Source organism: Coccinella septempunctata, chromosome 8 (genome assembly GCF_907165205.1).
Source record: "Coccinella septempunctata chromosome 8, icCocSept1.1, whole genome shotgun sequence".
NCBI lineage: Eukaryota > Metazoa > Arthropoda > Insecta > Coleoptera > Coccinellidae > Coccinella > Coccinella septempunctata.
Window position 1 is genome coordinate 6,993,147 of NC_058196.1, and position 15,543 is coordinate 7,008,689.

The window sequence follows — 15,543 nt, forward strand, 5'->3', positions numbered from 1 at the left end:
TCCGCACTGAATGAGGATGAGTCGTACAAATACCTGGGAATAAATCAGGCCCTCGACATAAGAACATCAGAAATGAAAGTCATTTTCAGGGAGAGGCTGTATAGGAGAGTGAACTTGCTGCTGAAATCTGGCCTGAACTCCAAATCGCTGTTCACCGCAATCAATATTTGGGCTATACCGGGCATTACTTATTCGTTCGGTGTTCTCGCCTGGTCACAGACGGACCTTAGGGAGATTGATAGAAAGATTAGAACTATGCTAACGAAGAACGGCATGCACCACCCCCACTCATCCACCATTAGACTTTATCTTCCGAGGAAAAACGGGGGAAGAGGACTCATAAACATAGAGACAGCCCATGCGGAAAATGTTAATGCCCTAAGAACATATTTCATGCAGCTGGACTCACCTGTTAGTGCGGCAATCCGGGAGGCTGACGTAAACATCTCCATACTGAAGTTGTCGGTTCCGGATTATAAAGTGGCGGCTCCATCCGTTGGTGAGTGCGTGGAGGAATGGAGTGGAAAGGCTCTGCATGGGAGGTATCCTGGTCACCTAAAAAGCAGAGAGGTCAATGAAGTGGAGTCGCTTACTTACCTTCGGGCAGGATACCTGTTTCCTGAGACAGAGGGGAGACTTCTGGCGATACAGGATCAGGTGATGCCAACGAGGATGTACTTGAAACATATCGCCGGGCGGGACATCCCCTCCACCCTCTGTCGCAAGTGTTCCCAGGCTCCTGAGTCGATTCAGCACATGACTTCGGCCTGCTCCATCATGGCCCCGAGAGACTATCTTGAAAGGCACAATGCCATGGGAAAGATCTATCATCAGAAACTGGCACTCAAGTTAGGATTAATTCAAGACGAAATCCACCAATATCTGTATGCGCCGAAGCCTCTTTTACTGAACCACCGATACAAATTATATTGGGACTCAACATTAATAACGGACCGAGGTGTGGCCCATAATCGACCGGATGTAGCGCTGTTCGATGAAGAAAAGAAAACCTGCTTGTTGCTGGACTTTACAATCCCAGCCGATGAGAACTTAGCTAGGGCATACAGTGATAAGATCTCGAAATATGGTGACCTCGCCTATCAACTCCGCGAGATGTACGATTTGAGATCCATTAGTATCCTCCCATTGATAATGTCGGTTAATGGACTGGTTGAGAGGCATTTGGTGGAGAATACGGAAAGATTGGGTTTGGGACGCGAAGTCATCTCTAGCGCCCAAAAACAGGTCATTCTGGGAACGGTGAGAATTGTGCGGAAATTCCTGGAGGCCCCGTAGCTGCAGCATTCTGTCTTGACGCTGCTTCGCGTCCGACAGATGACTAAGCACAAGCCCGCAAAGCGCGGTGATTGAAAAAAAAAAAAAAAATATATATATATATATATATATATATATATATATTTTTTTTTTTTTTTTTTTTTTTTTTTTTTTTTTTTTTAATTTCACACGACTGTGGTTCACTATCCAGAAAGTTCGGGCCGCAGCCAAGAACCTTCTTTGATCGTCAATGGGGATATATTGCTTGTCTGATGATCCCAACCGTCCCCAGGATCACCGCTTTTTGCATCCAAAGAATTGTGTTGGCTGGTAATTGTATTTCCTTGACATGTTCTGTTGTTTTTCTGTGCACCAACCCATTGCAGCTTATGATCAATGGTTTAATTTCCACCTTTTCCAGGCGCCACATATTCTTTATCTCTTTCGCTAATGGCTCGTATTTTGCGATTTTTTCTCCGTATGCCTTGGAAAGGTTTTGATCTAGAGGCACAGCAAAATCTATGATATATGCCTTCTTATCCTTCTTTGACCACACCACCATATCCGGTCTGTTGTGCTCTACTCCTCGATCGGTGATAATGGTTAAATCCCAGTAGACTTTGGTGGTTTCGTTTTCCAGGACAGTCTGCGGTGCGTATATGTGGTGTGGGACGAAATGTGGGAGTAGTTGCTCCCTCAGGCACAGCGACTGATGCACGACCTTCCCCATATTGTCATGGCGTCCAAGGTATTTGGTGCCGGCTATTGTGGAGCATCCAGATGACAAGTGCTGCACAGTTTCCTCGGCTTTATCGCAGAGTCTACATTTTGTTGTTTGTACCTGTTGTTTCATGATATGCTTAGTGTAGACTCGTGTTGGCACGACTTGATCCTGAATCGCCAGGAATGTTCCTTCTGTTTGGGGAAAAAGGTAACCTTGCGTCAGGTAAGTACTCGAGCTCAGCTTATCTACATCAGACTGGTTCAGGCTTGCGAAGAATCTTCCGTGCAGAGGTTTTGTCTGCCAGTTTTGCTTCAATATCTCCTTGAAGTCTTCGATTTCAGGTTCATGCGTGCTGGTTTCTCCCGAGGAGGGGTAGCGTTGTGAAGCCACCCATTTTTGGATTGGTGTGATTCCTGTCTGGAAGTAGTTCTTAATCTTCTTCTCTTCTTTCAGATATATGTCCTGCAAATTACTTAGTCCTCGACCTCCTTCTTTACGTGGCAGATAGAGCCTTTCAATAGCGGATCTCGGGTGAAGCGTACCATATTGCGTGAGGATGGATCTGATCTTTCTGTCTAGTTTCTCAAGATCTGATTATATATATATAGATATATATATATATATATATATATATATATATATATATATATATATATATATATATATATATATATATATATATATATATATATATATGAACCCGTAGTGCGTCGTTACCTCCGTTAAGTTCATTGGGCGACCTGACCTCCGGGTGAAGGAGTTATATAATTGGAATAATTTTTGTTTATATATGTAGAGGGGAAGGTAAATAACAGGGGTACCTAAAGAGGGGAAAAGATTTTTATCGAAAAATTTTTCTCCAAACGAATCAGACCTTACTACCTCCGCATATATTTCTTATTAGTAGTGCGCTCTCACCTCCCGCAACGTTGCCAGATTTTAGGAGGACAGAAAGTAGGACAGCTCGAATTCTACTCATATATAGAATACAGCTGCTCTTCCGATTCCTTCACACATATTGAAACCTGTAAATAGTTCGAGAACGATACTTATATTAATAAACTTCATACGCTGATAATTGATTGATAAGGTTCGTGATCTCGGTGTAAATGAATTTGGACAGTTTTGAATAAAGATGCTTATGTCTACGATACTTCGTTCGATAGGGGAGTTTAATAACATATAGGTCCCAAAATGAATGGTGCATGAAAATAAAATTTTTCGTGACATTTAAGATTAATTCAAAAGACAATTTTACCGAATTTGTTCTGGTATGAAATAGTAGTCTAATTTTTGGGCATTATATTCACGACATTAGGAACTCCATATAAATATTTTTCCCGAATGAATCAATAAAGATATACGTTTTACTTTCAGCTTCTATACTTCATTCACTTTCATTTTAGCACTGGATTGGCCATGGAAATTGGATACCTTTCACTCAGTATGGTACGAAAATATTGGGTTAAGACGCTTATCAAAACATTCTTGAGTTTTAAATCAGTGCTACGTAGTCCGTTCTACGTGAGACTTTCAGTAATTACGTATTTCATCACAATGTCAAATCACTTGGGTAAATATTAAGTCGAAAATATGTAACGAACATAATTGACGTTTATACAAACTGATTGAGGACATACCAAATCTATTTATTTATATGGAAAATACCAGTGATCAGTAGCTTGAGGAGAGTTACTGTTGTTTATCTTCTTTGGCTGGAGGGTGAAGACGTTACATCAATTGTAGAATTCAAAAAAATCAACCCGAAGATGAAATGCATCTGATGCAGTGATAGCATTGAGTTGAATAATCAAAGGTGGTAGGGAATGGGTATCTCTTGAAGAAATGAACGGATAATTACAAGAATGTTGAATTCTTCAACAAAAATCATCTTGCGTGAATGGTAGTCAAAATAATTAGAAGAAGTTTGAAGCAAGAGGAGCTTCACCTCACAAAACAACTGGCTCGTATTCATGTCTGTTTATTTTCAATACATTGATATAATGATAATAATTATACAGGGTGTGGCGTAATGAATGGATAATATGGATCCTGCGGATAGAGGACTCTATGGCGCTTCAGATAAATATATTTTACGTTTGGTAAAAGTGCCTTGGTTTTCGAGATATAATTATATAAATAATAATAATAACTGGATATTGACATTTTTCATCATAGCGCATCAAAAGAAACTCCTTGATTTAATGGCATTTCTTAATTGCTCGAGGAGTCTTTTGCGATTTTTCAGTACACAGGGTGTTTCACAAGTAAACGGACAAACGAAAACCGTGAATAGAGGGCATTGAGCTGAGTTCAAAAACACCTCATATGTGTGTCTTGGGCATTCCGTTTCCGATATACAGAGGAGTTTATTCAAATTTCCCCAATTTTCGTTCAGCTATAACTCCAAATAATTTAGTTGTATTCGGCTAAAAACTCATTATCCGCTTAAGCTTGTAAGTTTCAATAAAACAGAACATTAAAAGTTGACGAACACAGGACCGGACTCATTGAGGCTATATATATTCAAACTTAAACTCATGCAAAACACTCTGTTTGTAGTTTTTTTCGTCATAATTTTCAATTTTTCAGGTATCTGCATTTATTTTCTCAAAATCAATGAAAGTTTGGTATGCTTTATCAGTGGATAATTTTTAATGAATAATTGTTTGGTGGTGAAATGCCTCTAGAAAAAACCAGCGCAGCATATTGACTTTTACTTCATAATAATTAATGGTATGAATATGATCGCCAATCAGATGTGGAAATCTAAAAATGGAATTGGAAATGTTCAACTGAATTTTTTCGTTTTTGATATTTTAGCATATCTGGTTATTCAGATAAATCATTCACAGTGATAATAAGCTTTATTATTGATAATGAACAAAAATAGCAATAAAAAACTACGCTATCATGAAAATAATAATTATAACTTGATATCTTCCGAATGAATCGCTTTTTATGGACAACGTGGACCTGAAGTAATTTTGCGAATTGATTTTCACCTCATTTGGTCTTTTAGTGAAGGTAATGATTGGCACTTCGAATAAGTATGATAAATGCACTTTCGAGTTCTTCACTTATTCTGTTATATTCATTATTGGATCTATGGAAATCTATGGATTGGTCTGGTCTTATTACAATTTGTTATTGAAACATTGATGATATTCATGCACTAGCAAAAGTATTTATCAGTATTTCAGGTCATTTCATTAGAAGGGTAGGACCCCAACATTGGACTGCTAGATCTCCAGATCTGATACCCCGCGATTTCTTTCTTTGTTTTCATTCACACAACTAGTTGTCCAAAGAAAAATAGATTAATTCTGAAGATCAAGTTTTAATATTTAATTTGAAGATAGCGTAGTTTTTCCATCCATATTTGTGCATTATCAATTTTGAAACATTTTATCATTGTGAATGACTATTTTGAAGACCGAATATGGTATAATTGTTAAACACATTCATTTCATTTCTTTGAAAAAAAAATCAATTAAGAATTTGTATTTTTCATGAAGTGCTCTATTCCTTAAAGGCGTCTGACCAAAACAATTACTTCTAAAACATGATCAACAGGTGGCGCAACCCAAAAATCAATTCATTTTGAGACAATAATAATGCAGATAACAAAAAAGTTTAAATTATGATTAAAAAACCACATACACGTTGTTTTTATGAGTTTGAAGTTAAGTAAAGCCTCACTGAGCCCGGTCCTGATTTTTGTCGAATTTAAATGCTCTGTTTCAATGAAATTAACAACTCAAGGCTAAATATAAATTTTCAGTCGACTTGAAAGAGAATTTCAGGACTTATAGCCGAACGGAAATTCGAGAAATTTCAAAAAACACTGAAGAAACCTATATATAGGGTGCCCCAAAACTATTGAAACAAACGTCACACCACGATAGAGTAGATCAAATACTATCGAATGACACCAACATTAGTTGAGCGAAAATGTACGGTTTCTGAGAAAACCTAACCTAAAGTTGCCGATTTTCGAACTATTTTTTCAATCACAAGGCAAATTTGTGATTAAGGATAGCGTTTTTCTCCCATATTATCACCCCTGTTTAATCTGAGTATTGAAAATCATGTAGAAAAAACAATTGTTTCAATTAACATCAACTTAGGTCGAGACTTAGGTTATGGTTATCGATTAACTACTTAAAATAATTTCAATTAGGGGAGATAAAACAATAATCTTAGTTCAATATAATTTAGAATCGATATCCTTCTTCACAAACTGGCCCTGTTATTAAGAAAAATAGTTCGAAAATCGGGAACTTTAGGTGTTTTAATAAAATTCTGATTATTTTGGAAACGGTACGTTTTCGTTGAACTAATGTTGGTGTCATTCGATAATATTTGGTTTACTCTATCGTGGTGTGACGTTTGATTCACTAGTTTTGGGACACCCTGTATATGGGGTGATTTTGAACTCCGCGCAATGCCCTCAATTCACGTTTTTCATTTGTCTGTTTACTCGTGAAACACCCTGTATACTCCTTGTACTCTGAAAATTTTGAAACAAATGCCTCACCCTCATATGAAAATTCAAATTCTTCTTGTTGTGAGAAACGTTCATCCAGAGACTCTGGTTCATCCCCCCGACCCTGGTTACATTGCCCGTTGAAAATGAAATCGGCATCTGTTTACTGCAAAACACGTGTTAATGCTGATACGAAGGGTTCAAACTTTTCTACCTGATTCGAGCTTTTTAGGAACGAATTGCTCAAGATGAGTTCGAGTAACATTTCGTTTTGCGTGTTATATTGGATAAAATTGAATTTATGCCATGGATGATTCGAGAATTATTGATGTCCAGAATGCTCCAGAATGATGAAAATTTTCAGATTTCATTGAAACTGTTGCGAAAACTGTCTCGTATATTGTCAAGTTTAGATTTTAATTCATTCAGAACTTTGAAGTTCGAATAATAATGATGTGAATAATTCAATATTATATTTGCCTCAAGACTCGAAACTTTTCGAGAAACGATTTATTTAATTATTTGATGACGAATAAATCAATTATGTGTGTTGATATCATATTTTCATTCATTGAAGAATATTTAGAATAATGAAGTTCAACAAATGATACGAACAAGATACTTATTCAATTAACCTCATGATCCGAAACATTTCAGAATTAATTTCGTGTTTAGATAATCCGCTGCATATCGTTGTTCAAAATACGACTGTCAATTTAGGACCAATTATAGAACGATTTAATTAATAGATAAATAGCTTTCGAAAATGTTGGTCAGTCTATGACTGACAACTCATTTTGTCAAATGACGGATTTCAGTATCAGACTGCTATATTAGTATGATGAGAGTTCAAAAAAATTTGTTTGGACTACAGAATTCAGATGGTTGATATTCCGTGTCGCTAACAGTCAATCACATTCCCTTCAGCGTAGTTGTTGTTTTGAAGAAAAAGTAGTAGATTCTCGCAAAATCCGAAACTCTACATGTATAGCAGTTGTTCAGTTCGGGATTAAAGTTTGTCCTAGATTGATTTTGACATTTCAGTTCAGTTCTGTCAGATCAATCTAGGATCATCTTAAATCTCGGCCTAATCCTGAAGTGATCAACCGGGCCTTATAGTAATAGCAACGTAGCATTCATTAAGTCGGTATATTATTGGAATAATACTAATTTTTTTTTAGTGGAGAATAGTGGATTCTCCTCGGTAGTTATTCACGAAATTCATTTTATTATGTTTTTTTAAGGTGAATCGGCCCGAAATCTTGGATCCCCCCGACCTGCTAGTTTCGTATACTTCTATGACAATAGCATAAAAACTCAAATTTCAACATTTTCACAGAAATTTTTGAATTTAAGGGAGAGACACATTGAAAAAATCGATAGCAATTTACCGCCTAAACTACGAGCTTGCCGAAGTTGAAACTGGTAACAATCTACTCAGTGCTTCTGTAAAAAAAATTAAAACCTGTAAACTCGTCATCGCCTTCCAAAGGCTGTATTTTGGAAGGGCTGTCGATTTGGAAAAAAATTTATAGGAACTACCCCCGCTTATTTTCATTAAGGAATCATCTCCCTTAGTTCTTCGCATTTGTTCACAGATATCCTGTATATAGATATATTTTATCTATGTACCTACTTATTTTGGATAGTAGAAGTTTAGTTTCGAAGACCAAAACAAAAATGTCAATTGCACCTGATTTGTTGATTATAAGAATCATTTATTTTGAATAATAAAACAGCATGCGAAAATACTTAAATTAACTTTTGTCTTTCTCCTTTCATCATGCCTCCATCATAGTGTCCGCTGTTCATCATAGCTTTTGGGAATTTACCAACCAATCATCTGTATATCAATCATATGTATCCGAGTATGTATTTATATTTTTAACTTCATTTTGTAGATTCATCATGTCTTGACAAAAACATGGTTGCAATTTCAAAATATGTTGACTCGAGGCCTTCTAAAGACTTCAATTTTGTTTAATTTTTCCCTTACATCCTTTATGATCTATCGAAAAATGAAATCTGTTTTGAATAATTCTTCATAAAATCTTACTTGTTTCGATATAATTGGTAATTTTCTTTATGATACATCACTAAAAAATTCAAACCAGAGAGATGGTACAAGTTCTTTGAATTTTCGGGAAAATCCAATATTTAAACATAATCTATAATAAAATAGATGCTTCTGAGCAAAGGATTCCTCAAAATCATTGAGCAATCCGATTCAAAGAAAATATACAGAGCGTTCGATCTGGAATAACACATCAATGACCAACATTGGGTTCAGCCGACGTTCATTTCTTTTATATTGTAAAATTTATCGCATTTTTTCTCTCGATTCTGAAATAATTTGAATTAATCTGAAAATTTTCGGAATCGCTTATTCTCATTGAATATTCATCACTATCTATTACGGTAGTGCCGATCCTAGCAGGTATGCAGCGCTTGTCCGGCACGCGGTCGCCCAAATAAAAGGGATGGCCTCAGACAGCCACCTTCATTTGTCAGTCAGTGTCAATTATTGAGTATTACTTTCTAACTCCAATTATCCGAAGTTTGAATGAGACGACGAAAAATATTAAATGAAACTGAATTTTTCAATCTTGTCAAATCGAATATTCCTTGTTCCCTTTCACCGAAAAAAAGAAAAACAAAAGAATGCTTGCTTCAGAAGAACGTGATGTAAAGATCGAACAAACCACCATCTGAGAGCAATTATCGTTATCGATAGGGACTCGAGATAGGAATGTCTAGGGTTTGTAAAAATTACCAGATTTTGAAATAGAATCGCGTGGTCGTAAAAACAAAAACGGCTAGGGTTCAATTATGATGCTTCCTACAGTTACTGCATGCGTGTACTTAAAAATGTAAATTGCATTTTTATTGTGTAGATTAGATAACATAAAAATCTGTAGAGAAGATGTCGGAGGGCAGGGACATCATCATCCAAATGGGAGATTATAGATTCTCATTTACAGGGTGTTTCTAAAGTTTGAGTGGAGTGGAAATTAAAACAACTCTATCTCCTGAACGGAATCGCCTATTCATCCGAAATTTGGAATGGAGATAGTTTCCATGAGGTTCCAGAAAACTGCAATCAATATCATTCTATGTGCAGGACAGTAAATTTGGACAGTCGTTGTCGTTAAAATTTCGCGAAATCACCCAATGAATTTCATGATTTCTCGATATCTGCGTAAACTGTAAATTTTATTTATTCAATTTCTTGATAGTGACAATAAGTTTTTCTCGTGTTGATATTTAACATTCTATTCTTCTCATACCGAAGTGAATTTTGAATCTTTACGAATTTAATCAATTAAATATACATTATTGAATGTTTATTCCAATTTTCATTTGATCCAATACAAAAAAAAATCAAAGGTGCGGTGCGTTCTATAAAATAACATCAAATAAAATCATCTCTGCAACCAAAGATGTAGGAACAATTAATTCTTTAATGCAATTCATTAAGATATAAAATTCACTTCATCATGGGATGAAAATGATCACTTTATATTTTATTTTTACCAATTAAATTACTTAAAAATAAATAATTGTTGAAGAACCATCCTCGAGTTACTCTTCAGAAAACTGATCTAAGTAGTCGATCAAATGAAAACTAAAATTAACATTCAATAGTGATTCAATTGATTAAATCCATAAAAATTCAAAATTCACTTCGTTATGAGATCAATAGGATGTTGAATATCGACACGATAGAAAAAATTATTGTCGCTATCAAGACGAAAAATCAGTTTCTGGAACCTCATAGAAGCTATCTTCATATCAAATTTCGGATGAATATCTCCGTTCAGGAGATAGAGTGGTTTCAATTTCCATTAAAATTTGAAAAACACCCTGTAAATCAGAATCTAGAACTCTTAGATACTACATGTGGGGGTTCTTCGTAATCCTCGAGGTGTTCTCTATCTCACATTAAAATGTTTTTCATCTTATCTGGGACACCGTATATATGTAAAAAAAAAGTATATTTTTTGTCTTTGGAGCGGGCGGAGCGGCACATAAGGAATTCGGCACCCCTTAGGATCGGCCTGTACTTCTGAATATTCTTTTCCAAAAAGTATTCTCCTTTCTCTGAACAGCTCATTTTTTTATAATGTAACATTTCTGATTATTCGTTATTCTAATAGGAAGTATTATCTATATAAATAATTTTCATAGAAAGAATCAATATTATTATGGTTTTATTTCAGGTAGGTAATGAATTATTTCGCCAAATTAAGAATTATAGAGATATATTGAATTGATGTGACTGATACTGGATGAAGATCCATAATTGAACTCAAAATAGATAATACGATTTTACAAAATTAGTTTTGAACCACGACACAATAACATCTTCAGGTGGGTGAAGGTAAGCTCAGTTTACCCAGTAGTGGAATTAATAGTATTCCAAATCTTGCTTATGACCATGAAGGTCTTTCGACTAGGTTCGGCCTTCCAAGTGAAGATTCTTCTGTTCTTCAGTTGTTTGAGGAACCCTCATGTTGGGGAATCATCTCCCATAGATATATCAGTGGTTATTCATTAAAAAATAGGAAAAAGAAATTCAAAAATTTCTCACACTTCATTGAAAATTCGTCAATATTTCCTATCAGTGGTTATTATCAAACCGGCCGAAACAAGGCAACATTTGGCCCGATAAAATCATGCAGAAACCAGAGACGGAATAACTTGAAATATCTCCAATTGTACAAATTCGTGATTCGTGTTGGCGTAGATTCAGGGTTTTTAGCCCGATATGTATTTTAACAAGTGTTTGAAACAATGAATAATTTTTCTCCTGTTGTGTTATCTTGCAGGTAGTTGTACATTCTTAACAAAAAACTATCTGGTATCATCCATTCAAGCCGTTTCCCTACATAGAGCATTACGCTCTTGTGAGTGATACACTTTTTGTAGTGCTATCGATGTTGATATAAATGAATATCGAAAGTTCGAGCTGAAAAAAAGTTCTTCATAGTATATATAGATATATTTTACCTCTAGGTGTACCTAGAAAAGCTCCTTCCTGTTATTCTATGTTCTAAGAACATTACTGATTTATTCGTTATTCTAATGAGTGGTATTATCTATATAGATCATTTTCATAGAAAGAATCACTATTATGTACAAGATTCAAATCGATTTGTTTTCAAGTAAGTAATTAAATCGCCAAATTCAGAATTATGGTGTTAGCTTGAGATGAAAGAAGTTCAACGGATGCATAGATACACACGATGAAATGTATACAGTCATAATCCCATTCGAGAGAGCTAAGATTGGTTTTCTTTCTCGTGATTCTTTCCCCTACAAAAGAATGCGATAAAAATTGTTGAGATATGCCGCCTGGATTGCAATTATGGAGGAGATAGCGCGCTGCGCCTCTCTTTACTTAATTCCTCCGTATACTGATATTCCGCCTGTCTACATCTGCTTGTACGGTACAACGTTGCCATTTTCGGAGGTGCTAACCAGCAAAGAGTCCCGCAGAGCAATTCTTCTATATACAGCTCGGCACACTAGCGCCAGTGATATACACTCGAACTAAAAGATTGTTCAGTACATAAACGGGGTGCGTTGTGACCTCAAAACGATTTTTTGATATGTTGATCCCTGAAGCCTCCTGAATCTAACAAGCTAAAAAACAAGGCAAAACGTTGTCACCTCCGATTTCGGAGGTGACATCGATATATATGAGGTGAGAGCGTTAAACGAGTTACTATTTTGGAGGTGGTATTAACACTTTATAACTATATATATATATATATATATATATATATATATATATATATATATATATATATATATATATATATATATATATATATATATTTTTTTTTTTTCAATCACCGCGCTTTGCGGGCTTGTGCTTGTGTATATATATATATATATATATATATATATATATATATATATATATATATATATATATATATATATATTATTTTTTTTTTTTTTTTTTCAATCACCGCGCTTTGCGGGCTTGTGCTTAGTCATCTGTCGGACGCGAAGCAGCGTCAAGACAGAATGCTGCAGCTACGGGGCCTCCAGGAATTTCCGCACAATTCTCACCGTTCCCAGAATGACCTGTTTTTGGGCGCTAGAGATGACTTCGCGTCCCAAACCCAATCTTTCCGTATTCTCCACCAAATGCCTCTCAACCAGTCCATTAACCGACATTATCAATGGGAGGATACTAATGGATCTCAAATCGTACATCTCGCGGAGTTGATAGGCGAGGTCACCATATTTCGAGATCTTATCACTGTATGCCCTAGCTAAGTTCTCATCGGCTGGGATTGTAAAGTCCAGCAACAAGCAGGTTTTCTTTTCTTCATCGAACAGCGCTACATCCGGTCGATTATGGGCCACACCTCGGTCCGTTATTAATGTTGAGTCCCAATATAATTTGTATCGGTGGTTCAGTAAAAGAGGCTTCGGCGCATACAGATATTGGTGGATTTCGTCTTGAATTAATCCTAACTTGAGTGCCAGTTTCTGATGATAGATCTTTCCCATGGCATTGTGCCTTTCAAGATAGTCTCTCGGGGCCATGATGGAGCAGGCCGAAGTCATGTGCTGAATCGACTCAGGAGCCTGGGAACACTTGCGACAGAGGGTGGAGGGGATGTCCCGCCCGGCGATATGTTTCAAGTACATCCTCGTTGGCATCACCTGATCCTGTATCGCCAGAAGTCTCCCCTCTGTCTCAGGAAACAGGTATCCTGCCCGAAGGTAAGTAAGCGACTCCACTTCATTGACCTCTCTGCTTTTTAGGTGACCAGGATACCTCCCATGCAGAGCCTTTCCACTCCATTCCTCCACGCACTCACCAACGGATGGAGCCGCCACTTTATAATCCGGAACCGACAACTTCAGTATGGAGATGTTTACGTCAGCCTCCCGGATTGCCGCACTAACAGGTGAGTCCAGCTGCATGAAATATGTTCTTAGGGCATTAACATTTTCCGCATGGGCTGTCTCTATGTTTATGAGTCCTCTTCCCCCGTTTTTCCTCGGAAGATAAAGTCTAATGGTGGATGAGTGGGGGTGGTGCATGCCGTTCTTCGTTAGCATAGTTCTAATCTTTCTATCAATCTCCCTAAGGTCCGTCTGTGACCAGGCGAGAACACCGAACGAATAAGTAATGCCCGGTATAGCCCAAATATTGATTGCGGTGAACAGCGATTTGGAGTTCAGGCCAGATTTCAGCAGCAAGTTCACTCTCCTATACAGCCTCTCCCTGAAAATGACTTTCATTTCTGATGTTCTTATGTCGAGGGCCTGATTTATTCCCAGGTATTTGTACGACTCATCCTCATTCAGTGCGGAAATCCTATTGAAGTTCATCAGGGTAGTGGTTCGAGGTTCCTGAATCTTTCCCCTTTTTACTTCGAGCGTAGCACACTTATCGGTTCCCATTTCCATCTTGATTGAATCGCTGAAAGCTGCGACAATTTCAAGTTGTCGTCGCAGCTGCTCTGTGCTCGAAGCATATATCTTTAAGTCATCTATGTAAGGGCGATAACTGATCCTGACTCCTCTTTCCTTGTTGATGATATATCCGTAGTTGGTGTTATTGAGGAGTTTGCTTAGGGGATTCAAGGATAAACAAAACCACATGCAGCTTAGAGTATCACCCTGGAAGATTCCGCGTCTTATATCGATAACACTTGACTTCACTATGCCTTCCATTGTTCTCAGAAACAGAGTGGTTCTCCAGGTGTTCATGAGGTGTTTGAGTAGATTCATCACCTGCGGTGCTATGCCATGCATTTCGAGTACTTTAATTAGCCAGGTGTGAGGGACGGAATCAAATGCTTTTTTGTAGTCGATCCACGCTACGGATATATTTCTCAATTTTTTCTTTGCTTGTTTGGTTATTATATGATCCACTACAAGAAGCTCCTTACATCCTTTATTTTTGTTGCGACATCCATTCTGCTCGTCAGCCATTAGGTGGTGTTCTCTCAGGTGTCCGTGAACATACAGATTTAGCACTCCTGTCAAGATCTTATAGACAGAGGGGAGGCATGTAATCGGACGGTAATTTCTTGGGTCTTTTAAGTCTCCCTTCTTGGGCACCAGATGTGTGATGCCCAAGGTGAAGAATTCTGGTATATTTGAGGGGTCTGACAGCGCCTTTTGAAATAGAGTTGCAAGCCTCCCATGAACACTTGTGAAATGCTTCCACCAGAAATTCTGCAAGCCATCCGCTCCTGGTGATGCCCAGTTGTTTGAGCGTCTCAGAGTCGCTGTAATATCTGATTCCGTTATGTTCACATCCTCCATATGAGTGCTTGGGATCTGTGATTGTGCCTCATCTATCCAGTGCGCTTCGTTGTCGTGATCTACTCTTTCAGACCATATCTCGTACCAGTACTTATAGGCCTCGTTAGGATCGAGGTGATGGCATTCTTCTTCGTTGTTACATTCGAGATTACGAAAGAACTGTTTCTGATTGTGATAAAACAGCCTATTATTTTTGTATCTCTTAGTTCTGAGATTGTAACGACGAATTCTGTTTCCTAATGCCTTGATTTTTTGCTTTAGGCTGTCGCATATGATGTTGACTCTCTCTCTGAAAGCAGGGTCTCTTCGTTTCACACGGTAGGCTGATACTAGCTTTCTGGTCATCCTTATGGTCTTATTCGATGGGTGTGGAGTATTCAGGTAAGTATGCATAACTCCTATTTTTTTTCTCATGCTGTTTATGTTGTTTTCCAGGCGGACCTTCCAAGGCGGTGCTGTGGGCCGGTGGCTGTCTCGACTCTCAAGGCTCTCCCCATGGATCTCACAAACGGTTGCCGCTCCTGCATACACCATATCGACCATCTCCCTCAGACTGTGCACACTCTCCAGCTGCCCAGTCAGCACTGTATTCATGGCCGCCACTGTATCTGCAACGTACTTCGAGTATTGCAATCTAGCCATCTTTGGTCTTCTTTCTGCCTGAATGCTGGAATACTTCATGAGGTTCGTTAGGAATAGTTCCTTGATAGCCCCAGTTTGATCGGTTGGTGGCAGCAAAATACTTCTGCGTATC

The 15,543-nt window shown here is 37.5% G+C and overlaps 1 protein-coding gene across 1 annotated transcript; it reads right to left on the bottom strand.

Annotated features, from left to right (window-relative positions):
- Positions 1-1,522: 1,522 nt before the first annotated feature.
- LOC123318250 lies at positions 1,523-15,134 on the bottom strand. The gene is made up of 2 exons (XM_044904865.1): positions 12,570-15,134; positions 1,523-2,461 (listed from the first exon to the last, which is right to left on the bottom strand). Exons 1-2 carry the CDS (start codon positions 15,132-15,134, stop codon positions 1,523-1,525), a joined length of 3,504 nt encoding a protein of 1,167 aa, XP_044760800.1.
- Between the last annotated feature and the right edge of the window lie 409 nt (positions 15,135-15,543).

Excerpts from the sequence above, each read along its gene's own strand:
- LOC123318250 (XM_044904865.1), bottom strand. The coding sequence starts at position 15,134 with ATGACCAGAAAGCTAGTATCAGCCTACCGTGTGAAACGAAGAGACCCT. Across the intron at positions 2,462-12,569 it reads AACAGGTCATTCTGGGAACG|GACATATATCTGAAAGAAGA; the intron begins GTGAGAATTGTG and ends AGTAATTTGCAG.